The sequence below is a fragment of the Zea mays genome, chromosome 5, assembly GCF_902167145.1.
Source record: "Zea mays cultivar B73 chromosome 5, Zm-B73-REFERENCE-NAM-5.0, whole genome shotgun sequence".
NCBI lineage: Eukaryota > Viridiplantae > Streptophyta > Magnoliopsida > Poales > Poaceae > Zea > Zea mays.
The window spans coordinates 59,293,822-59,318,129 of NC_050100.1; the positions used below are offsets into that span (position 1 = coordinate 59,293,822).

Genomic DNA, 24,308 nt, shown 5'->3' on the forward strand with positions numbered 1-24,308 from the left:
AACGTGTTTCCCGCGTCCGGGTGGGTCGGGGGCCCGCCGGCCCTGTCTGGGTTTGAAACACGACTGCCACGGGGGTCCAATCCAAATGAAGCGTAAAAATGACTGGAGCGAAAAATGCCGTGAGCACGGCGCGTCCGCAGCACTCCAGAGAGCGAAAGCGCAAAAAAAAAAAAAAAAGAGCCAAGAGGCCGCCGGAGAAACACGAGCGAGTATATAGCGTGCGCTTCGTCATCACCCACGACCACGAGCAAAACGAGGCCTTGCCTCTCCTCCTCCCTCTCCCCTCTCCGCCTCTTCGGCCGCGCGGGGACGGACGGACGCCTACTATACGTGCCATCGACGCCATCGACGCCATTCCGCCCGTAGTGCCACATCGGACGCTTGCCTCTTGGCAGGTCGCCCGGATTCCTTTGCGGGCTGATCAACTACGCTCGGCCCAGCGGACGATGCTCGGCCTGACGATAGACCCGCGTCTAATCTAAAAAAGAAGAAGACACAAGTATCACGTATTTTGAGTTTTTTTCCAAACAGTTCTACAAGTAATCAAGTTTATACAAATACCACTAACGGTCTATGGCGCCGAACAAAGATAAATTACATTAATCTTCGAATATACGTACTCTCTCTCTCTCTCCTCCAGCAACAGGATACGGATGGTCGGCCAAGGCAACCATGCTCCTTAGCATATTATTTGCTCTCCTCCCATGACATTTGTTTAACCCGGTGGGTGTGGGTTAGCACATGGGCAAGAGGTAGCGTCCATGATGGAGCTGGTGAGTGTCCAAACTACAAACAGATGCACCCCCGGGTTCCCGTCGAAATGCTCCTCTAATCACCCACCCACCTGGTCCTTGTAGGGGCTGGGCTCTAGGGTGGGAGAAAACGGAACACCCCGGGTGGCCCCACACGCGCACATCGGGAGATGCCCGCCTGACCTCTACGCCTCCGGCCGTCCCCCTCTCTCTCTCACTTTCTCTTCTCTCTCCCCGGCCAGACACAAAAACTTTTACTTCCCCGAGGCGAGGCCCGCAGAAGCAGAGCAACGCACCAGCACGCACAGGCACATCTCCCCTACAACACGCATGCCCACGCTCTAGCTAGAGAAGCCGCCCTGCCCTGCTGTGGTGGTGGTCTAGAGACAAACAAGCCTTTGGTCTCCGTGCGTGTATCATCGTGTTGGTCTGCCTCCCTCCCTCCCTCGGCCCGCCCCCCTGCCTGCCTTCTCGCGCCCGCTTCCACCCCTGTCCCTCCCGTGTCGGAGGGGACACGCGCGGCCGCGTGGGACGGGCGCACGGGCCTGCTCGCCTGCTCCGGCGCCGCCCATGCGCGGGGCCCGCTAGCTAGCCGACCTCTCCCTCCCCCTCTCTCTCTCTCCATCGAGCGCTTGGTTGGCTAGCCGACGGTCCGGGACGCGGAGGGAGATGATCAAGCAGCAGCAGCAGCAGGCGCCGCCGGCGCCTGCTCCGGCGGCAGCGCCGCCGCCCAGCGCATGTGAAGGTATGCAGCGCTTGTTGATGGCAGCCTGGCGGGAATGGAATAGTGTCATCTTGGCTTTATATCGAGCTATTCTTCGTGGTGGGTGGGATCGGAAAGCCCCTTTTGTTTTCCCGGCTGGACTTCTGGCCGCGGTTTTTTTCTTTCCCAAAGCGTTCTTCTTCGGCTTCTGTGATTTCTGGAGATTTGCGGTGGGTTTTTTCTTCTGTTCACAAAGGAGAGAGAAAAAAAGACGCCGCTGACCTCGCCGTCGCGGTCGTCGCCGGCCACTGGCGCGGAGAAGTGCATGATTATTCTGCATTTATGCTCCTCCGTGTTCCCCCCCACGAGCTCCCGTCTGGCGGTTCTTGAGTAGCAGTATGCTTCTTCCTTTCTTCGTGACGCGTTGATCCTTGAGAGGGCATGCGCCAGCGCGAGCTGCAACGGCAGCCGCGGCGGTCTCCGTGCCTCCGGCGGAATTAGGGGGAGAGCAAAAGTAGCTCCCTTGTCTTTGTTATTGCTGATGATGCGACCGTGCGTGTGTGTGCGCGCGCAGGGGAGAAGAAGGCGCCGCCGATCAACTCGGAGCTCTGGCACGCCTGCGCGGGGCCTCTGGTGTCGCTGCCGCCGGCGGGCAGCCTCGTCGTCTACTTCCCCCAAGGCCACAGCGAGCAGGTGAACCCACCCACCTCCCCTTTCTCGGAGCCTGCCCGCCTTACCCGTGCTGCGATTCATCATTCACGGCGGCTCCTTCCTCCTCATTGGCTGCCTCTTTTGCCATATTTTTTTTGTAAATTTTTTTCCCGTATGGTCTGACTTGTCCATGTGCCGCGACTTTTTTAAAAATGCTTTCTAGTTGCCAATTCCTGCTTTGATGCTGTGCATAGGAATATCTTAATTCGAAATAACGGGGCCCTTTGGGGTCTTGACAGATGACAGGGCCAAGATTGGTTCCTGTCGAATTTTAAATTGCTAAAAGTATCAGGGACGTGACTTGATTTGCTGTTCTCCATTTAGTTTGTGTGGTGCTGCCAGTGCCAGTTGACAGGATCCTTTTCTGTTTAGGGTGATCATCACTATTTTGATGCACATATTTTTACAACAAAAAAAAAGTGTGCAAAATCTGTATCATATGCAGTTGGGAGCAATGGGCCCACTCCCCCCCCCCCCCCCACACCCCCACTCCCCTTGTTTCATGGGTTTCTGGTGTGCTGCACCATTCCCCTGCTTGCTGTTTGGTGGATGCAGGAGCCAAGTACGACTGAGTTTTAGCTTTTATAGCTGACGCTTTCAGTAACCTCTGTCACGAATCTCATGGATTTGGTGCCAAAGAAGTTTGATTCGAGCAAGTTTAGACCTTGTTCGGTTGCATGTGTTGCATGGATGGAGGATTAAATCTCTTCCTATTTAATTTTTAAATAGGAAGGGATTTAATCTCTCCGATCCGAATGCAACCGAACAAGGCCGGCCTCAGGGGTGGTGGTAGGATGATCACATGCTCGGTTCTGGAAGAGATTCTCTGGCTGAATGCGAGTGCTGGGAGGTGCCCAACTTCGGTTTTTCCTTTCCTTTTCGCTCGATGGAAGAAAACGGAAGCTTTTCAGTTATGATTGGCTGATGGCTTCAGCGCACATGGTGGTTGTAGTAGCTCTGTGATGCAATGCATCTGTGTCATGTGCTGTCGAATCCCAACGACTTTCGGTCACACCTTTCTCATTTGGCTTCTACAGTAGATGTTAGTTTCGCACTGTGCTGGTGTTCAGGGATTTTCGGCCAGATTTACAACAGTAGTTACTGGTTCTACACTGTGCAGCTTACAGGGGCTGTGTTTGAGGTTGAGTATGAGATTTAGAGTTGGCTCTTACTGTAGGTTGCAGCTTCTATGCAAAAGGATGTTGACGGACATGTTCCAAGCTACCCAAATCTTCCGTCGAAGTTGATTTGCCTTCTGCACAATGTCACTTTACATGTAATGTTCAGCTGTGCCCCCATTTTAATTGTCTTCTGTTTGATCATTTATTAATTTATATACTAAAAGGATTTGTTCTGGGGGCTTTCGTAGGCGGATCCAGAAACAGATGAAGTGTATGCACAAATGACTCTTTTGCCAGTTACTTCAGTACGTATCTCAGTGCTGCTCCTGGTTTGCCATAATGTTTTCCTTCATTTCAGTATTTGTAACACAAGTTTTTGGACATCAAACTGACCGTTAACGGTGATCAGTATGGAAAGGAGGCGCTGCAACTATCGGAACTAGCGCTGAAACAACCAAGGCCTCAAACAGAGTTCTTCTGTAAGACACTAACTGCAAGTGACACAAGCACTCATGGAGGCTTCTCCGTGCCTCGTCGAGCAGCTGAGAAGATATTTCCACCCCTTGTATGTGAAGATTTGACTCCACATGGTTTTTAGCATTTTATTCGTTATTGTAATTAAATGTACTCACATCCTGCTGTAGGATTTCTCCATGCAACCGCCCGCTCAAGAGATCCAAGCCAGAGATTTACATGATAATGTGTGGACATTCCGCCACATATATCGAGGTAAAAGCCGTCATGGAAATCTTTTTAGCTGAAAAATTTAGGATCAGTGGCATAATGGATATTTACATGTAAATTTCTGTTTTATTGTCTTCAATACAGTTGTGCATTGTTAGCTCATGTACACATTTTTTTTAAAAAGTTTTCACACGTTTTTTCATGGTTCTATCTTTTTCTTGCACATACAAACTTTTTAGGATGTTTGACCATCTCCATCTTTTGGAATGAACAGGTCAGCCAAAAAGACATCTGCTTACCACTGGCTGGAGTCTTTTTGTGAGCGGAAAGAGATTACTTGCTGGTGATTCTGTCATTTTTGTTAGGTACAGCTGTACATCGCAGCTTCTGAGTCTATGCCATTGAAAATTTCTCTAAAAAGCTCATTAGAGATTAGCTCTTCTTTTGTGGTCTTCATGGCTGATTCAACACTGACTATTCCTCTTTCTGTGTTTTTTGTTATATATGTTTTTAGGGATGAAAAACAGCAACTTCTCCTTGGAACCAGGCGTGCTAATAGACAGCCAACTAACATATCATCATCTGTCCTTTCAAGTGACAGCATGCATATAGGAATTCTTGCTGCTGCAGCCCATGCCGCTGCCAACAATAGCCCATTCACCATATTTTATAATCCTAGGTCTGCACTGAGCAGTGAATTAATGTCTAATATTTACTATGCATGGGCTTTCTTCTACTGAGTGCTAACAGCCATCAAAATCTCAAACTGAAAGCTTTTATTTTCAGGGCCAGTCCTACAGAGTTTGTTGTCCCGTTTGCTAAGTATCAGAAGGCACTCTATGGTAATCAAATATCTTTAGGAATGCGCTTCCGCATGATGTTTGAAACTGAAGAATTAGGCACAAGAAGGTATACCTTATCTCACTTTACTTTTCCCTGCGTCAAGTGTGTTGACGCATTTCTAACAAACATAATGTGTTTTGCTGATACTTCCAATTATAACTAGAAACCAAATTAAGCTGTTTTGACTAATTGCCATGTTTCTGAAGTCTTTCGTGTATTTCCAGTTTTCTTTTTCATATTCCTACATGTTATTTTGCAGGTACATGGGTACAATAACTGGTATAAGTGATCTAGATCCAGTAAGATGGAAAAACTCACAATGGCGCAACATACAGGTTGGTTTTCTAGTTAATTTCGTTGCATCCTGTGCGCTACCCTTTTCCCCTTTTCCGTTGCTGATACAGATTCTTTTGTGACCTAAAGAGATTGTATTTTTTTCAATAGGTCGGCTGGGATGAGTCTGCAGCAGGCGAAAGGCGGAACAGGGTTTCAATCTGGGAAATCGAACCGGTTGCTGCTCCTTTTTTCATATGCCCTCCACCATTTTTTGGTTCAAAACGTCCCAGACAATTAGGTATGCTCTGGTGTTTACATTAGCATTAGTTTCATATGTCAGGACTTCTTTTTCTAGATAGTTTGGTAGGTCAGGGATGTTATTCCTCAAGCTATACTACTGAAGATGCTTGGTAGTCTTCTTTCGATTATAGCTTTCCTGTTAATGAATTCTATATATATTTTGTGATTTTAAGATTTAAGAGTAGTTTTGAGCCCTCAGAAATGGAGAACCTCTTAAAGATGGCATGGGTGTACAATAAATTATCTCTGCTATGTACTTGCAGATGACGAGTCCTCAGAAATGGAGAATCTTTTAAAGAGGGCAATGCCATGGCTTGGTGAGGAGATATGCATAAAGGATCCACAGACGCAGAACACCATAATGCCTGGTCTGAGCTTGGTTCAGTGGATGAACATGAATATGCAGCAGAACTCATTTGCAAACTCGGCTATGCAGTCCGAGTACCTACGATCGCTAAGCAACCCCAACATGCAAAATCTTGGCGTGGCTGATCTCTCAAGGCAGTTAAACCTTCAGAACCAGATTCTGCAACAGAACAGCATTCAGTTTAGTTCTCCTAAACTGCCTCAACAAATGCAGCTGGCCAATGAGTTGTCAAAGGCATCTCTTCCACTGAATCAGATTGGTGTGGGCACCAAACCTCAAGAACAGACTCAAGACCCAAACAATCTGCAGAGGCAACAACAGTCCATGAACCAACTACTTCCATTGAGCCAATCTCAAACCAATCTTGTCCAGGCTCAGGTCCTTATCCAGAATCAAATGCAGCAGCAAAAGCAACCAACATCCATGGCTCAAAATCAGCAGCCAGCTGCCAGCCAGTCACTGATCCTGCCCCAGCAGCAGCAACAACAGCAACAACATCAACAACAAAAGTTGGTACATCAACAGCAGCAGATTTTACTGCAGCAGCAACAATTGCAGCAACAGCAACAATTGCAGCAACAGCAACAAAATCAGCAACAGCTAAATAAGATGGCTGCACAAATGCCAAATCTGGCATCACATCAGCCGCAACTGTCTGATCAGCAGCTTCAACTGCAACTGTTACAAAAACTGCAACAGCAGCAGCAGTCGTTGCTATCACAACCAGCTGTTACTCTTGCACAATTACCCCTAATCCAAGAGCAGCAAAAGTTGATTATTGATATGCAGCAGCAGTTGTCAAATTCTCAACCACTTTCCCAGCAACAAACAATGCCCCAACAAAGTATTCAAGTTCCATCACGGGCAACACCACCACCAACAACAACCGTGCAACAAGAGTCACAGCAAAAGCTTCCACAAAAGCATGTTGGGTTCACTGACACATCACATACCACCATTCCTCCGACTACATCAGTCAACACCATTTCAGTTGTAGGAAGTCCTCTGATGGCAACTGGTGCCACACATTCTGTAGTTACTGATGAAATTCCTTCCTGCTCAACATCACCTTCAACAGCTAATGGCAACCATATTGTGCAACCAGTCCTCGGAAGGAACCAACTATGCAGCATGATCAACTATGAGAAGGTGCCTCAGTCTACTCCTATGTCGATCCCAAGCTCCCTGGAAGCTGTCACAGCAACGCCAAGATCAATCAAGGAATTGCCTAAGTTGAATTCTAATGTCAAGCAAAGTGTAATGGCTTCAAAGCTACCAAATGCAGGGCATGTAGCTCAAAATTTGACTAACAATGCACCCCCGACGGACTATCCGGAAACAGCTTCATCAGCAACTTCAGTGTGGCTTTCCCAAGCGGACGGGCTTCTACATCATAGTTTCCCCATGTCTAACTTTAATCAGCAGCAGCAGATGTTCAAAGCTGCGGCTCCTGAGACTGATATTCAGGGTGCAGATCCCAGTAATAACACACTCTTTGGAATAAACGGTGATGGTCAGCTGGGCTTTCCCATGGGAGCAGATGATTTCTTATCAAATGGAATTGATGCTTCCAAGTATCAGGGTCATATTTCAACAGATATTGATGGTAACTACAGGATCTCAAAGGATGGCCAGCAAGAAATATCGTCATCCATGGTTTCACAGTCGTTTGGTGCATCAGATATGGCATTCAATTCAATTGACTCTGGTATGAATGATGGTGGTTTCGTGAACAGAACCTCTTGGCCTCCTGCTCCTCCCTTAAAGAGGATGAGGACATTTACCAAGGTTGGCACTTTTTCAGTTTCTTGGACCTACAGCTAACCATTCAAACATAATATTTGTGCTATAACTGTTACGAAACGAAGCATATGCTGTTTTCAGTTTCATATTGTTTCTTCTGCTTAACCTATAATTTCTTGTAGGTGTACAAACGTGGAGCTGTAGGTCGGTCCATTGACATTAGTCAGTTCAGTGGATACGATGAGTTGAAGCATGCTCTGGCTCGCATGTTTAGTATGGAGGGGCAACTTGAGGAACGACAGAGAATTGGCTGGAAACTTGTCTACAAGGATCATGAGGATGACATCCTACTTCTTGGTGATGACCCTTGGGAGTAAGTTCAGATGTCTTGTACTTCAATATATTTTTTAAAATCATTTGCTCTCAGGAGTCTCTAAGATAGGGATACGAACAAAATTGTTATTCCATCCGTCCCAAAATATAATTCTTTCTAGCCTACTTTTTTTCGGTTCACATTTATTCAAATGATGATGAATATAGACATACATGCAAGTTACATTCATATGTTACTGAATTATATTTTGGGACGGAGGGAGTAATAATGATGAACCTGTAAAACTGCTGGATATGTATGTTCTTGAAACTGGTCCTGACAATATGAGATATGCTCAATAATTCGATGCTGGATACGATGCGCTGATTTTGACTTACCCTTGTTATGTTATCATGCAGGGAATTTGTCAACTGTGTGAAGTGCATTAGGATCCTGTCGCCTCAGGAAGTGCAGCAGATTAGCTTGGATGGGGATCTGGGGAACAACATTCTCCCCAACCAGGCCTGCAGCAGCTCCGACGGCGGCAATGCCTGGAGAGCTCGCTGCGATCAGAACTCCGGTAACCCATCTACTGGTTCATATGACCAGTTTGAATGACCTAACTTGCCGGTCCATACATGCCGGATCACAAGTAGGCGTCTCGTGAGGGGATGGCAGGTGCAGAATGTTTGTAGATGTGTCGCCAGATTTACGTCCGGGAGAGCGAATCGCTCGATGGATTGGTAGTGTTTTTGTTCATATGTGTAGGTTTTCTCACATGGAAGGAATGTAGTATAGAGGATGGGAGATGAAGATTACCGTAGGTGAAAGATGATGTTGTACCATGAGGGGGGAAAACATGCTTGTAGTAGTAAAGACTGCTGCTTCAGTCCACGTATCTAAAAAGTTCTTCTCTGACCATGTGCTGTTTCCAAGTGTTAATGTTCATGCGTCCTTCAGGAATTGAAGGCAATAATTCTTGTGTTGATGCTCACAGGAACACATATTTAGCGCTGAGGAAGTTTACTCGACAAGTTCGTTTTCCTGCTGCTACTATGGTAGGCGCATTTGTGGGCCTCGTATATCAGCACCAACATTGTCAGAAGGCAACGACTCAACAGATAAGATAAAGTTTTCCTTAAAAACCTTCCCAAGTTAAATTATTTCTAAGAGCTAGTTTGAGAACTCTATTTTATCAGGAGTTTCTATTTTGCTAAGGGAAAATTAACTAATTTTTCTTGGGAAAATGAAAATCCCTTGGGAAAAAAAGTTTCCCAAACTAGCCCTAAAACTAGTTTTTGTTTTGGAGATCCAAACAACCACTTGGTTTGTTTTGAGGAATTTGGTTGTTAAATGAGTTGAATGCCCTGCCTTATTACTAGGCAATGGCGTCTATCTCTACTATGCTTAAAGCACTAGTTTCGACGTTCGTCCCACGTCAAATTTTTTAGAAATGTCCCCTCTCATTTTTTTTCTCGAAATCAACTCGTCGTATGCATCGCCGGCCTCTCGCTACCTTGCCACGCTCGCCTCCGCACCCGCCGCCTCAACCTCTGTTTCTGGTTCACGGTCCACGCTTGATGCCCCCGTAGTCACCTCCTCCCGTTAACAACCTGATCCGCCCATGCCTCGCAACGCCCGCCTTCGTGCCCGCTGCTGTATCCTCTGCTTCTGCTCCGCGCTCCATGCCCCCATTGTCATCCATCCACGCCCAACCTCTATACGCGCCTCCCCTCGCTCCCCACCGCCGTCAACAACAACCTACCCTGCGCCCCTCCTCACCTCCCTCTATAAATCTCTCTTCGACCGTGCATTCGTCTCATTCGCGCGAAATCTACATTAGCAGCAGTGAGCTGGTCGAGTAGCACGGATGGCAGCGTACATGCACATGGCGGAGAAGATGTCGGCCTCGGAGACGTGGCCCCCAACACGGCCAAGCACTTTGAATGCAAGCTAGAGGAGCGGGGCCTCCACCGCTTTGAGTGGCACCTGGCGAACGCGCACCACGACATGGGCATCGACGCCCCGCCACCCAAGTCTGGGTGCGGCGGCAGGGGCCCCGACGTCGTCGTTGAGGGCTAGCTCGACCTGGTGCTGCCCGCCATTGACCCTAATGACCCCAACTATGAGGCGGCAAGGGAGTTGGTTGTCGAGGAGGTGATATTTCAGGTGAAGGTCGTTAAGGTCGTCGAGAGAAAGGACGACGTCGCATGGGGACCTTGTGTCCTCCCACAACCCGTAGTCCTCTCAACTGTGGACCATCCGCAGGTGGCGGTGAACTCGCACACGTGCGCGTCGAGTCGTAGAAAGGTCTGCATGGTTTCTCCTTTGTTTCTCGATCTAACTATGTTTGTGCGCCTGAATTTATCAGTTAGATGCATGTGAAAAAACTCCCTCAATGTGGAGGAGAAAAAAATCACGAAAAAAACAGATTTATTTTGTGGTGTGATGTACAGGGTACAAGGAAGCATATTTATATAGCCAAAGGGGATAGAGATAGGGTCATATCCTCTTATCTAACAAATCTTCCCTTGACGCTAAATCTATAAAACTGTTTTCCAACACCAGTAGAGTGCTAAGCTCCACGAACACCTACCAAGTCAAGACAATGCTTAAACTTGGTATTAGATAATGACTTTGTAAGCATGTCTATAGGATTTTCATTTGTATGTATTTTGTTCACTTTAATCTTGCCTTCAACAACAATATCACGAATGAAGTGGTACTTGATATCAATATGCTTGGTCTCGAATTGATACATGTCATTCTTGATCAGACAAATAGCACTATGACTATCACAATAAACCTTAATGACATCCTGAGTAACACCAAGTTCAGAAATAAGACATTGCATTCAAATAGCTTCTTTAACCCTTTCAGTAGTTGAGACATATTATGCTTCAATAGTGCAAAAAGCAGTAACAGACTGAAGTGAAGCCCTCCAACTCACTGTAGAACCGTATAATGAAAATACATAGCCAGATATGGAGCGTCTCTTATCAATATCACCAGCAAAGTCAGTATCAACAAATCCCATAACACCAATTTTCTTCACTGAATTCTTGTCAAACAGTAATCCAAAATGAGAAGTACCTTTCAAGCAGTGAAGAATCCACTTTACTGCATTCCAATGTTCTTTACCAGGATTGTGCATAAATCTGCTAACCACACTAACAGCATGAGCCAAATCGGGTTTTGTACAGATCATAGCATACATGAGATTCCCAACAACATTAGAATATGGTACGTGAGACATGTGTTGTTTGTCATCTTCAGTAACAAGACATTGCCTCGATGACAATTTAAAATGTGAAGCAAATGGTGTAGCAACATATTTGCAATTACTTAGATTATACTTTTCAAGAACTTTCTCAATATAACTTTTCTGAGATAGAAAAAGAGTACCAACATGACGATCACGCTGAATTTCCATTCCAAGAATCTTCTTTGCTGGTCCAAGATCTTTCGTATCAAATTCATGACTAAATTGAGCCTTCAATTCATCAAACAATGACTTGTCATGAGAAGCAATCAACATATCATCAACATAAATCAATAGATACACAAAAGATCCATTAGGGAACTACTTCAAATAAATACAATGATCATAATTGCTTCGAGAATAACCATGTGCAAGTATGAACAAGTCAAACCTCTTATACCACTGCCTGCTTAGGATTGCATCTTTCCTGGCCATGACTACTTGATTAATGGATCAATAAGTACAAAATTGTGGTGCCCCTAGCCCGAATAAGTAAAGGGATGATACATGTAATATGGGTTCATTGTCACACTACCCCATATTTGAACAAGAAAATATATCAACGATGAATAGCCTTCTTTCAGTTTGATAGGTAGGATAACTGAGGAGCAGCGACGACACTTGTTGCCTGAGAGTATGGAGATGTCGTCTTGCTTAAAGGATTGAGAGTTAGGAAAAAAAAGAGAGCAGCATGCTGTTGACAACCCAGAGCTTGAGGAGTCATTTCAGAACTTGTTCGTTAATGAAAATGAACCTAGTGCTCGGATTGCTGGTGGTAGTGGAACTGCTTGTGCCGGTGCTTCTGCTTCTGGTTCTAGTCCTGGTACTTAGTGAATGTGTGATAGTGGTCTACCGATCTTTGAAAGGGAAATGTGCCCTTGGGCCATTTCTAAGTATTTTGGTGATTGAGTGCCAACACAAGTGCTTAAATGTGAATCTATACCCATGGATAGACAAAGTGCAAATCAAGAGTAAAGGTATGTTTCTAAGCCTTAGTACATTGTTTTGAAGACTAATGTATTGTGTCTAAGTGCTTGAAATAGGAGAAATAGAGTCAAAGTAAAGTTGGCTGTGTACAGCCAAAAGGCTGTTCGGTCTAGAGCACCGGACTGTCCGGTGGTGCACCGGACAGTGTCCGGTGCGCCAGGCTGCCTCGAGCGAAGTGGCCGCTCTCGGGAATTCGCCGACGGGGTACGGCTAAAATTCACCGGACTGTCCGGTGTGCACCGGACTGTCCGGTGTGCACCGGACTGTCCGGTGAGCCAACGGTCGGCCGCGGAATCTGCGCGCGACACGTGGCCGGGCCAACGGTCGGAAGGGGGCACCGGACTGTCCGGTGTGCACCGGACTGTCCGGTGCGCCAATGGCTCCCAGATCTGCAACGGTCGGCTGCGCCATTTAAGGAAAGAAATCGGGCACCGGACTGTCTGGTGCGCCCGATGACAGAAGGCAAGATCAGCCTTCCAGAATTGCTCTCAACGGCTCCTAGCTGCCTTGGGGCTATAAAAGGGACCCCTAGGCGCATGGAGGAGTACACCAAGCAACCTTAGAGCATTCTTGATCATCCACACTCAGTCTTTGCGCATCCGTTTGTCATTCTCAGTGATTCGAGCTCCGTTCTAGTGAGAACTTTGAGATAGTCTTTTGAGCTCGATTCTTGGCCGTGTGTGTGCGCATTTTGCTGTGGATTTGTGTGTGTTGCTTCCCTCCCTTACTCCGTATTTCTTTGTGAATCTCAAGTGTAAGGGCGAGAGACTCCAAGTTGTGGAGATTCCTCGCAAACGGGATATTGAAAGGCAAAGCAAAACACCGTGGTATTCAAGTTGGTCTTTGGACCACTTGAGAGGGGTTGATTGCAACCCTCGTCCGTTGGGACGCCACAACGTGGAGTAGGCAAGCGTTGGTCTTGGCCGAACCACGGGATAAACCACTGTGTCACCTCTGTGTTTGATCTCTTGTGGTATTGTGTTTTGTTGAGACTCCTCTCTAGCCACTTGGCGATTATTGTGCTAACACTTAACAAGTTTTTGTGGCTATAAGTTTAAGTTTCCCAGGATCACCTATTCACCCCCCTCTAGGTGCTCTCAATTGGTATCAGAGCCGTTCTCTTCAAGAAGGGACTAATCGCCCGAAGAGATGGATCCTAAGGGGAAGGGAATCGTGATCAACGACAAGGAGAAGGAGTCCTTCGTCAACGAGCCGAAGGATGACAAGCCTACTGACTCGGGCTCGGGCCACAAGCGCAAAGACGGGAAGAAGAAGAAGACAAGGCGCATCAAGGAGATCGTCTACTACGACGATAGCGATGAGTCTACCTCTTCCCAAAAGGACGACGACAACGACTACAGGAAGACGGTCAATTCGAACTTTTCATTTGATTATTCTCGTATTCCACATAGTTCGAATTCGCATTTGCTTTCCATTCCTCTTGGCAAACCTCCACACTTCGATGGGGAAGACTACGGATTTTGGAGTCACAAAATGCGTAGTCACTTATTCTCTCTCCATCCAAGCATATGGGAGATTGTAGAGAATGGAATGAAATTTGATAGCTCGGATAGCCCTATGCTTATAAATGAACAAATCCATAGAAATGCACAAGCTACTACTGTTCTATTAGCATCTTTGTGCAGGGAAGAGTACAATAAGGTGAGCGGCTTGGACAACGCCAAGCAGATATGGGACACCCTCAAAATCTCTCACGAGGGGAACGACATCACCATGCTCACTAAAATGGAGTTGGTGGAGGGCGAGCTTGGACGATTCGCAATGATAAGGGGAGAGGAGCCAACCCAAACTTACAACCGGCTCAAGACCCTTGTCAACAAAATAAGGAGCTACGGAAGCACTCGATGGACGGACCACGACGTCGTTCGCCTAATGCTAAGGTCCTTTACCGTTCTTGATCCTCATCTCGTAAACAATATTCGTGAGAATCCCAGGTACACAATGATGACGCCCGAGGAGGTACTCGGGAAATTCGTAAGCGGGCGGATGATGATCAAGGAGGCGAGATACGTCGACGACGCTCTAAACGGTCCAATCAATGAGCCTCAACCTCTTGCTCTCAAGGCAACAAGAAGCAAGGAAACGCTACCTAGCAAGGTGGCACAAATTGAGGCGGCCGGACTTAATGATGAAGATATGGCTCTCATCATCAAGAGATTCAAGACGGCACTAAAAGGCCGCAAGGGGCAACCAAGCAAGACCAAGACAAAGGGGAAACGCTCATGCTTCAAGTGTGGTAAGCTTGGTCATTTTATTGCTAACTGTCCCGACAATGATAGTGATCAGAATCAAGGGAACAAGAGGGAGAAGAAGAAGAACTATAAGAAGGCAAAGGGCGAGGCGCATCTAGGCAAGGAGTGGGACTCGGACTGCTCCTCTTCCGACTCCGACAATGAAGGACTCGCCGCCACCGCCTTCAACAAGTCATCCCTCTTCCCCAACGAGCATCACACATGCCTTATGGCAAGGGAGAAGAAGGTGAGTACTCAAGACTCCACTTATGCTTCTTCTAGTGATAATGAGTCTAGTGATGTTGATGACATAGATTATTCATGCTTGTTCAAGGGATTAGATAGATCTAAGATAGATAAAATTAATGAATTGATTGATGCCTTGAATGATAAGAATAGGCTTTTAGAAAAGCAAGAGGATTTGTTGTATGAAGAACATGACAAATTTGTAGAAGCACAAAAATCACTTGCATTAGAGACTAAGAGAAATGAAATGCTTTCTTTTGAACTATCTACTTGTCATGAAACCATTTCTACTTTAAAAAGTGTCAACAATGATTTAAATGCTAAATTAGAAGTAGCAAATAAATCTAATTCTTGTGTAGAACATGTTGTAATTTGTACTAGGTGTAAAGATTTTGACATTGATGCTTGTAGTGAACACCTAGTTTCAATTTCCAAGCTTAATGATGAGTTGGCTAGTCTTAATGCTCAACTTAAGACTAGCAAGAATGATTTCGATAAGCTAAAATTTGCAAGGGATGCCTACACGATTGGTAGACACCCCTCAATTAAGGATGGACTTGGCTACAAGAGGGAAGCCAAGGACTTGACAAGCCATAAGGCTCCTATCTCTGCCAAGGAGAAAGGGAAGGCTCCTATGGCTAGTAGTGCTAAAAAGAACCATGCTTTTATGTATCATGATAGGAGACATACTAGAAATGCGTATAGGAGTTGTAATGCATATAATGTCTTTGATTCTCATGCCATGTTTGCGTCTAGTTCTTCTTATGTGCATGATAGAAATGTTGGTAGGAGAAATGTTGTTCATAATATGCCTAGGAGAAATGTTGTTAATGTTCCTAGGAAAGTTAATGAGCCTTCTACAATATATCATGCTTTGAATGCTTCCTTTGCAATTTGTAGAAAGGATAGAAAGGTGATTGCTAGGAAGTTAGGGGCAAAATGCAAGGGTGATAAAACTTGCATTTGGATCCCTAAGGAAATTGTGACTAACCTTGTAGGACCCAACAAGAGTTGGGTACCTAAGTCCCAAGCCTAAATTTGCCTTGCAGGTTTATGCATCCGGGGGTTCAAGCTGGATTATCGACAGCGGATGCACAAACCATATGACGGGGGAGAAGAAGATGTTCACCTCCTACGTCAAGAATAAGGATTCCCAAGATTCAATTATATTCGGTGATGGGAATCAAGGCAAGGTAAAGGGGTTAGGTAAAATTGCAATCTCCAATGAGCATTCTATTTCTAATGTGTTTTTAGTAGAGTCGCTTGGATATAATTTGCTATCTGTTAGTCAATTATGCAATATGGGATATAACTGTTTGTTTACAAATGTAGATGTGTCTGTCTTTAGAAGATGTGATGGTTCACTAGCTTTTAAGGGTGTACTAGACGGCAAGCTTTACTTAGTCGATTTTGCAAAAGAAGAAGCCGGTCTAGATGCATGCTTAATGGCTAAGACTTGCATGGGCTGGCTGTGGCATCGCCGCTTGGCACATGTGGGGATGAAGAACCTCCACAAGCTTCTAAAGGGAGAACACGTGATAGGTCTAACTAATGTTCATTTCGAAAAAGATAGACCTTGTGCAGCTTGTCAAGCAGGGAAACAGGTAGGAGGATCTCATCACACCAAAAATGTGATGACAACATCAAGACCCCTGGAGCTACTACATATGGACCTCTTCGGACCCGTCGCCTATCTGAGTATAAAAGGAAGTAAGTATGGTCTAGTTATTGTTGATGACTTTTCTCGCTTCACTTGGGTGTTCTTTTTGCAGGATAAGTCTGAAACCCAAGGGACCCTCAAGCGCTTCCTCAGGAGAGCTCAAAATGAGTTTGAGCTCAAGGTGAAGAAGATAAGGAGCGACAACGGGTCCGAGTTCAAGAACCTTCAAGTGGAGGAGTTCCTTGAGGAGGAAGGGATCAAGCACGAGTTCTCCGCTCCCTACACACCACAACAAAATGGTGTGGTAGAGAGGAAGAACAGGACGCTAATCGATATGGCAAGGACGATGCTTGGAGAGTTCAAGACCCCCGAGTGCTTTTGGTCGGAAGCTGTGAACACGGCTTGCCACGCCATCAACAGGGTCTACCTTCATCGCCTCCTCAAGAAGACTTCGTATGAGCTACTAACCGGTAACAAACCCAATGTATCTTACTTTCGTGTATTTGGGAGCAGGTGCTACATTCTAGTGAAGAAGGGTAGAAATTCTAAATTTGCTCCTAAAGCTGTAGAAGGGTTTTTGTTAGGTTATGACTCAAATACAAAGGCGTATAGAGTCTTCAACAAATCATCGGGTTTGGTTGAAGTCTCTAGCGACGTTGTATTTGATGAGACTAATGGCTCTCCAAGAGAGCAAGTTGTTAATTGTGATGATATAGATGAAGAAGATGTTCCAACGGCCGCTATACGAACCATGGCGATTGGAGAAGTGCGGCCACAGGAACAAGATGAACAAGATCAACAAGATCAACCTTCTTCCTCAACAACGGTGCATCTCCCAACTCAAGACGATGAACAGGTTCATCAAAAGGAGGTGTGTGATCAAGGGGGAGCACAAGATGATCACGTGATGGAGGAAGAAGCGCAACCGGCACCTCCAACCCAAGTTCGAGCGGTGATTCAAAGGGATCATCCCCTCGACCAAATTTTGGGTGACATTAGCAAGGGAGTAACTACTCGATCTCGATTAGTTAATTTTTGTGAGCATTACTCTTTTGTCTCTTCTATTGAGCCTTTCAGGGTAGAAGAGGCCTTGCTAGATCCGGATTGGGTATTGGCCATGCAGGAGGAACTCAACAACTTCAAGCGCAATGAAGTTTGGACACTGGTGCCTCATCCCAAGCAAAATGTTGTGGGAACCAAGTGGGTGTTCCGCAACAAACAGGACGAGCACGGGGTGGTGACGAGGAACAAGGCTCGACTTGTGGCAAAAGGTTATGCCCAAGTCGCAGGTTTGGACTTTGAGGAGACTTTCGCTCCTGTGGCTAGGCTAGAATCAATTCGTATCTTGCTAGCATATGCCGCTCACCATTCCTTCAGGTTGTTCCAAATGGATGTGAAGAGCGCTTTCCTCAACGGGCCGATCAAGGAGGAGGTGTACGTGGAGCAACCCCCTGGCTTCGAGGATGAACGGTACCCCGACCATGTGTGTAAGCTCTCTAAGGCGCTCTATGGACTTAAGCAAGCCCCAAGAGCATGGTATGAATGCCTTAGAGACTTTCTAATTGTTAATGCTTTCAAGGTTGGGAAAGCCGATCCAACTCTCTTTACTAAGACATGTGATGGTGATCTGTTTGTGTGCCAAATTTATGTCGATGACATAATATTTGGTTCTACTAACCAAAAGTCTTGTGAAGAGTTTAGCAGGGTAATGACGCAGAAATTCGAGATGTCGATGATGGGCGAGTTGAACTACTTCCTTGGGTTCCAAGTGAAGCAACTCAAGGACGGCACCTTCATCTCCCAAACGAAGTACACGTAAGATCTGCTAAAGCGGTTTGGGATGAGGGACGCCAAGCCCGCAAAGATGCCGATGGGAACCGACGGACACACCGACCTCAACAAAGGAGGTAAGTCCGTTGATCAAAAAGCATACCGGTCAATGATAGGGTCTTTACTTTATTTATGTGCTAGTAGACCGGATATTATGCTTAGCGTATGCATGTGTGCTAGATTTCAATCCGATCCTAAGGAGTGTCACTTAGTGGCGGTGAAGTGAATTCTTAGATATTTGGTGGCTACGCCTTGCTTCGGGCTCTGGTATCCAAAGGGGTCTACCTTTGACTTGGTTGGATACTCAGACTCCGACTATGCTGGATGCAAGGTCGATAGGAAGAGTACATCAGGGACGTGCCAATTCTTAGGAAGGTCCCTGGTGTCGTGGAACTCTAAGAAACAAACCTCCGTTGCCCTATCCACCGCTGAGGCCGAGTATGTTGCCGCAGGACAGTGTTGCGCGCAACTACTTTGGATGAGGCAAACCCTCCGGGACTTTGGCTACAATCTGAGCAAAGTCCCACTCCTATGTGACAATGAGAGTGCTATCCGCATGGCAGAAAATCCTGTTGAACACAGCCGCACAAAGCACATAGACATCCGGCATCACTTTTTGAGAGACCACCAGCAAAAGGGAGATATCGAAGTGTTTCATGTTAGCACCGAGAACCAGCTAGCCGATATCTTTACCAAGCCTCTAGATGAGAAGACCTTTTGCAGGTTGCGTAGTGAGCTTAATGTCTTAGATTCGCGGAACTTGGATTGAATTGTAGCATACATGTGTTTATGCCTTTGATCATGTTCATTCTGCATTTTGTTGCTTATTGTGGTGCTCAAGTTGTACAAACACTCCCTGGACCTCACAAGTCCGTTGCAAAGTGATGCACAGTTTTAGGGGGAGTTGTGTTACAACTTGACCCTTTGAGACTAACCATATGCTTGAGTTTGCTTGATTTAGTCTCGAAGGAGATGAAAAGGTGGACTTGGACCATGAAAAACTTCCACTGCACTCCGATGAAAAGAGTAACTTTTCCAAGTTCATCTTTTTACTCTTATTGCCTATTTGCTCTTCATTGAAGATTTTGGTGAGGCAAAGGGGTTAAAGGGCCAAGATTGATACCGTTTTGGTGCTTGATGCCAAAGGGGGAGAAAATAAAGGCCAAAGTGATAAATGGATCAGCTACCACTTGAGAGATTTTGAAAACAGTAGAATAGAGCTTTTGGTTTGTCAAATCTCTTTTGTTGTCTCTTTTGTCAAAAGTTGGCCTCTTGTGGGGAGAAGTGTTGATTATGGGAAAAAGGGGGAGTTTTTGAAATCTGTAATCAATCTCTTTTGGAATGACTCTCTTTATGCTTCAACATGTGTGTTTGACCTAGAGATAGAGATTTGAGTTTGATTTGCAAAAACAAACCAAGTGGTAGCAAAGGATGATCCATATATGCCAAATTGAATCAAAATAAATTTGAGTTTTTATTTGAAGTGATATTGCACTTGTTCTAGTTGCTTTATGTTGTGTTGGCATAAATCACCAAAAAGGGGGAGATTGAAAGGGAAATGTGCCCTTGGGCCATTTCTAAGTATTTTGGTGATTGAGTGCCAACACAAGTGCTTAAATGTGAATCTATACCCATGGATGGACAAAGTGCAAATCAAGAGTAAAGGTATGTTTCTAAGCCTTAGTACATTGTTTTGAAGACTAATGTATTGTGTCTAAGTGCTTGAAACAGGAGAAATAGAGTCAAAGTAAAGTTGGCTGTGTACAGCCAAAAGGCTGTTCGGTCTGGAGCACCGGACTGTCCGGTGGTGCACCAGACAGTGTCCGGTGCGCCAGGCTGCCTCGAGCGAAGTGGCCGCTCTCGGGAATTCGCCGACGGGGTACGGCTAAAATTCACCGGACTGTCCGGTGTGCACCGGACTGTCCGGTGAGCCAACGGTCGGCCGGGCCAACGGTCGGCCGCGGAATCTGCGCGCGACACGTGGCCGGGCCAACGGTCGGAAGGGGGCACCAGACTGTCCGGTGCGCCAATGGCTCCCAGATCTGCAACGGTCGGCTGCGCCATTTAAGGAAAGAAATCGGGCACCGGACAGTGTCCGGTGTGCACCGGACTGTCCGGTGCGCCCGATGACAGAAGGCAAGATCAGCCTTCCAGAATTGCTCTCAACGGCTCCTAGCTGCCTTGGGGCTATAAAAGGGACCCCTAGGCGCATGGAGGAGTACACCAAGCAACCTTAGAGCATTCTTGATCATCCACACTCAGTCTTTGCGCATTCGTTTGTCATTCTCAGTGATTCGAGCTCCGTTCTAGTGAGAACTTTGAGATAGTCTTTTGAGCTCGATTCTTGGCCGTGTGTGTGCGCATTTTGCTGTGGATTTGTGTGTGTTGCTTCCCTCCCTTACTCCGTATTTCTTTGTGAATCTCAAGTGTAAGGGCGAGAGACTCCAAGTTGTGGAGATTCCTCGCAAACGGGATATTGAAAGGCAAAGCAAAACACCGTGGTATTCAAGTTGGTCTTTGGACCACTTGAGAGGGGTTGATTGCAACCCTCGTCCGTTGGGACGCCACAACGTGGAGTAGGCAAGCGTTGGTCTTGGCCGAACCACGGGATAAACCACTGTGTCACCTCTGTGTTTGATCTCTTGTGGTATTGTGTTTTGTTGAGACTCCTCTCTAGCCACTTGGCGATTATTGTGCTAACACTTAACAAGTTTTTGTGGCTATAAGTTTAAGTTTCCCAGGATCACCTATTCACCCCCCCTCTAGGTGCTCTCAATCTTATCTGTGCTTGTGGGTGTGAGGTAGAGACATTGAGTGAGAGTGCCTGAATAATCTCACTAATATGTAATTTTAGGTTTGTAACATATTTGAACACTAGTTTGTAAGACTTAATTATGAGTTGGCTACACTCTTTTTTATTTTTGGAGTTTTTAAATGGTGAGTTTAACTAGAAAGGGTTTTAATGTTGTAACATTGCACAAAACAACTTATTTATTATATATCTTGGCATATCGATTATGTGTTGGCCTATGAATGTGAATGAATTTCAAATTCCATTAGCAAAAGGGTATGGGAAGGTATTGGATGCTTGTCGTGTCATAGGCTAGCATGATAACACGACGCAAAAATCAGCACGTAGGATCGTAAAGACCATGTATGTGAGCCATGTAGGCACGGCCCACGAAGCATGGGCATACCGTGTCGGTCTCTTGGCCATCTATGTTCGTTGCATAATAAAACAGATCTAGCTCACCGTGACCAAGGTTTACAAAACCGGTAAAAACCGGCGGTAAACCGGTCGGTTTACCGAAACCGTCGGGGTGCGGTTTCGGTTAACCACCGTTTTTTTCAAATTCGTTTCAAATTCAAAAAATTTGAAAAAATTCATAAAAACCGAAAACCGCCGGTAAACCGTTTTTGGACCGATAAACCGTTATTTTAGACCGGTAAACCACCATTTTTTGCTGGGAAACCGAATTTAATGCCACAATTAAGTATTTAATGATCAATTTAGGTATATATTAGTCTTGTTTAATGTTATATGTTATATGTGAAGATGTTATATGCTATATATGAAGATAAAACCCGTAGCTCAAGTCAAGTTTAGATATTTAGTGGTCAATTTTGGTTTCATTTCCTATCCAAGATGGATTCCATGGATCAAGTAGCTTCAGTTCTTCTAATAAGTATTCGTCTGTACAAAACTCAATCTATAACCCTTAGCTCGAGTTCTTCTGTATGTGTTCCTAAGATTTGCTGAGCAATAGAAAAGTTCAACACTTGGTGAGGTGCACATGCAATACACAAACACCAAACACACATACCGGTATGTTTTTTGCTTTGTGGATAAGTATTTGTTTGTCGTTCTTGTTTTCTCGATAATGTATCTAATATCTTTTATATAGACCTATCACTATCACTATGATGGATTGGAACAATATCACGATACTTCCAACATGTCTAAATACTATCACTATGACTCGAGTTGAACATGTGAATATTATCAAATAAGTTGACCTATATGTCGTTGCCTCGTTGGAGAGTTATAAAAGAACTTGTATTTGAATATTGCGAAGTTCGCTGGTTGTTTGTTGCATGAGAACTAGAGTTTGTGGTTGCATATGTATGTTGTATGTTATTTTGGTGAACATATGTTGTGTAGATCAATTAATATTTACAGTGCAATGTGAATTGAGCAAACTACAAATAAATCTTGTCAAGAAAATTCATTTTTTCTGTAAAAAACAGCAAAAACCGGTTTGTTTCGCGGTTAACCGACGGTTTAGAGCGGTTTCTCGTCGGTTTTTTCACCGATTTTCCACCAGTAAACCGATTCAGATACAAATTGATTTGAATTGGTCAAATCGGTCGGTTTTTACCGGTTTCTACCGGTTTACCGACGGTAAACCGTTACCGACGGGTAGCGATTTTTGTGGACTAAACGGTTTTGTAAACCGTGAGCGTGACGCAAAGGCCTAGACCGCTCGTGCCATACCCCAAAACCCTACCAAATCCAGTGGTTTCGTTCTCTGCGGCCGCACACGACACGAACCCTCGTGATTCCTGCTCGTCGACCGACAATGGCGGACTCCGGCCTCATCGACGTCCAGAAGCTGCTCACCGACGTCGTCGACAAGCTGACATCGCTCGAGACCAAGATGACGACGGTCGAGCGCGAGCTCTGCACCGTCAAGCTCGATCAACGGCGCCTCCAAGATGCCGTCGAGGCTGGGAAGCAGGCCGCGTTCCCCGGAGTACTCGAGCTGCGTTTACCGGAGTACGACGGCACGGACGACCCCGCCATATGGCTCCACCGCTTCGAGCTGTTCTTCAGCCTGCAGCGGACCGAGGACGACGACAAGGTGTGCCTCGCGGCCTTCCACATGACCGGCGCGGCGCAGATCTGGTACTCCTTGCTCAAGCACAACCGCGGCGTCCCTACCTGGCCGCAGCTCGCCGAGTCGGTGCGTCGCCGCTTCGGCGCCCCGACGAGCGGGTACGCGCTCCGCGAGCTCCTCCGGCTGCGGCACACTGGCTCCGTCGCGGAGTACCGGGACGAGTTCCTGAGGCTGCTGGACAGATGCGACGGCGTGACGGAGCCGCTGCAGGTGGCCTTCTTTACCGCCGGTCTCCGCGATCCGCTGCTCACCGACGTGGAGCTGCGGCAACCGGCGACCCTGGATGACGCCATGTGGCTGGCCTGTGCGCTCGAGGCCTCGAGCACCGGTAAGAACTAGGGAACCAGGGTGTCGATCGAATCTACACGAATATTACTCTCCCATATTTGATTTCATACTTTCACTCGTGAATCAGATAATATGGATATTATCGGCTTGTGTTGGAGAAGATCTAAACAGATATCGATGTTTTAAATATCCAATTTCGAGATTACGGATATAGATATAGATCGAATACAGACGAGATATTGAATAATCAGACTCAAATTTGGAATTTAGTAAGATCCCAACCCTTTTAGACGTGAATTCGAATACGTAGTATGTACATCCCTTGTGAAAACTATTAGGCTTTAAAGTTGATCAATTACCAAGCGATATAAATTATGATAGTTATCGTTTCAAAAAATTGATTATGATAGTTGCTTTCCTCGTGATCTATGCTTGTATAAACAGACCCAAATCCAGCATCTTCCAGAGAATTGAGAACATTTTCTCCCTATTTTTCATCTTCAATTTCAGCCATCTTTGTCAGAGTTGATCAATAAAGTTGTTGGGCATACTATTAGGGGCTGTTTAAATTAGTTTTTGTTACTTTTTAGCTTCAAAAAAGGTTTTACTAGTAGAGCTGAATCTGTTTTCATAAACAAACGGTAAGACAGCTTCTCTCGGGAGATGCTAAAACGATTTTTTAAGAGATGATGTCTCATCAAGGTCTGTTTGGTACAAAAAACTGAAAACAACATTGTGAAACTAGGATAGAAGCTCTATCGAATATATCTTCTAAATTTAGGGTACACTATTGGATCCTCTATATAGAGTTTCTCTCCTCTTCTCTATCTATTTAGCATTTTAAACAACATATGTAGCAAAACTAAAATATATATAATACACCTAGTTAGTTGCACGTGCATCGCTATAGTTTTTAATATCATATATATAGACATTGTTTAATGAGATAGTTATTTAAACACGATCTAAACTTATAGATTAGTTGAGTGTGAATGACGAGGTATATGTGGTGGGGAGTTAGATAAGATACAATTTTTCCTCTCGTTTTTTTCACACTCGCGAGACCAGGGAC

The 24,308-nt window shown here is 45.6% G+C and overlaps 1 protein-coding gene across 2 annotated transcripts; it reads left to right on the forward strand.

The window, feature by feature from the left end:
- Positions 1 to 248: 248 nt before the first annotated feature.
- On the forward strand, positions 249 to 8,759 carry LOC103626415 (auxin response factor 19). 2 transcript variants are annotated; one of them, XM_008646822.3, is made up of 14 exons: positions 249 to 1,497; positions 2,030 to 2,148; positions 3,344 to 3,442; positions 3,536 to 3,592; positions 3,697 to 3,852; positions 3,932 to 4,016; positions 4,246 to 4,336; positions 4,486 to 4,650; positions 4,758 to 4,880; positions 5,074 to 5,149; positions 5,259 to 5,388; positions 5,654 to 7,545; positions 7,683 to 7,873; positions 8,233 to 8,759. In XM_008646822.3, the coding sequence occupies exons 1-14, from the start codon at positions 1,422 to 1,424 to the stop codon at positions 8,429 to 8,431; spliced, it is 3,459 nt and encodes a 1,152-aa protein (XP_008645044.1). In that variant the 5' UTR covers positions 249 to 1,421; the 3' UTR covers positions 8,432 to 8,759. The 2 variants fall into 2 exon arrangements, with proteins under 2 accessions (XP_008645044.1, XP_008645045.1); XM_008646823.4 differs by lacking the exon at positions 249 to 1,497 and adding an exon at positions 1,602 to 1,851.
- Positions 8,760 to 24,308: the final 15,549 nt, after the last annotated feature.

Excerpts from the sequence above, each read along its gene's own strand:
- LOC103626415 (XM_008646822.3), top strand. The coding sequence starts at position 1,422 with ATGATCAAGCAGCAGCAGCAGCAGGCGCCGCCGGCGCCTGCTCCGGCG. Across the intron at positions 3,853-3,931 it reads AGAAGATATTTCCACCCCTT|GATTTCTCCATGCAACCGCC; the intron begins GTATGTGAAGAT and ends ATCCTGCTGTAG. Across the intron at positions 7,546-7,682 it reads GGATGAGGACATTTACCAAG|GTGTACAAACGTGGAGCTGT; the intron begins GTTGGCACTTTT and ends AATTTCTTGTAG.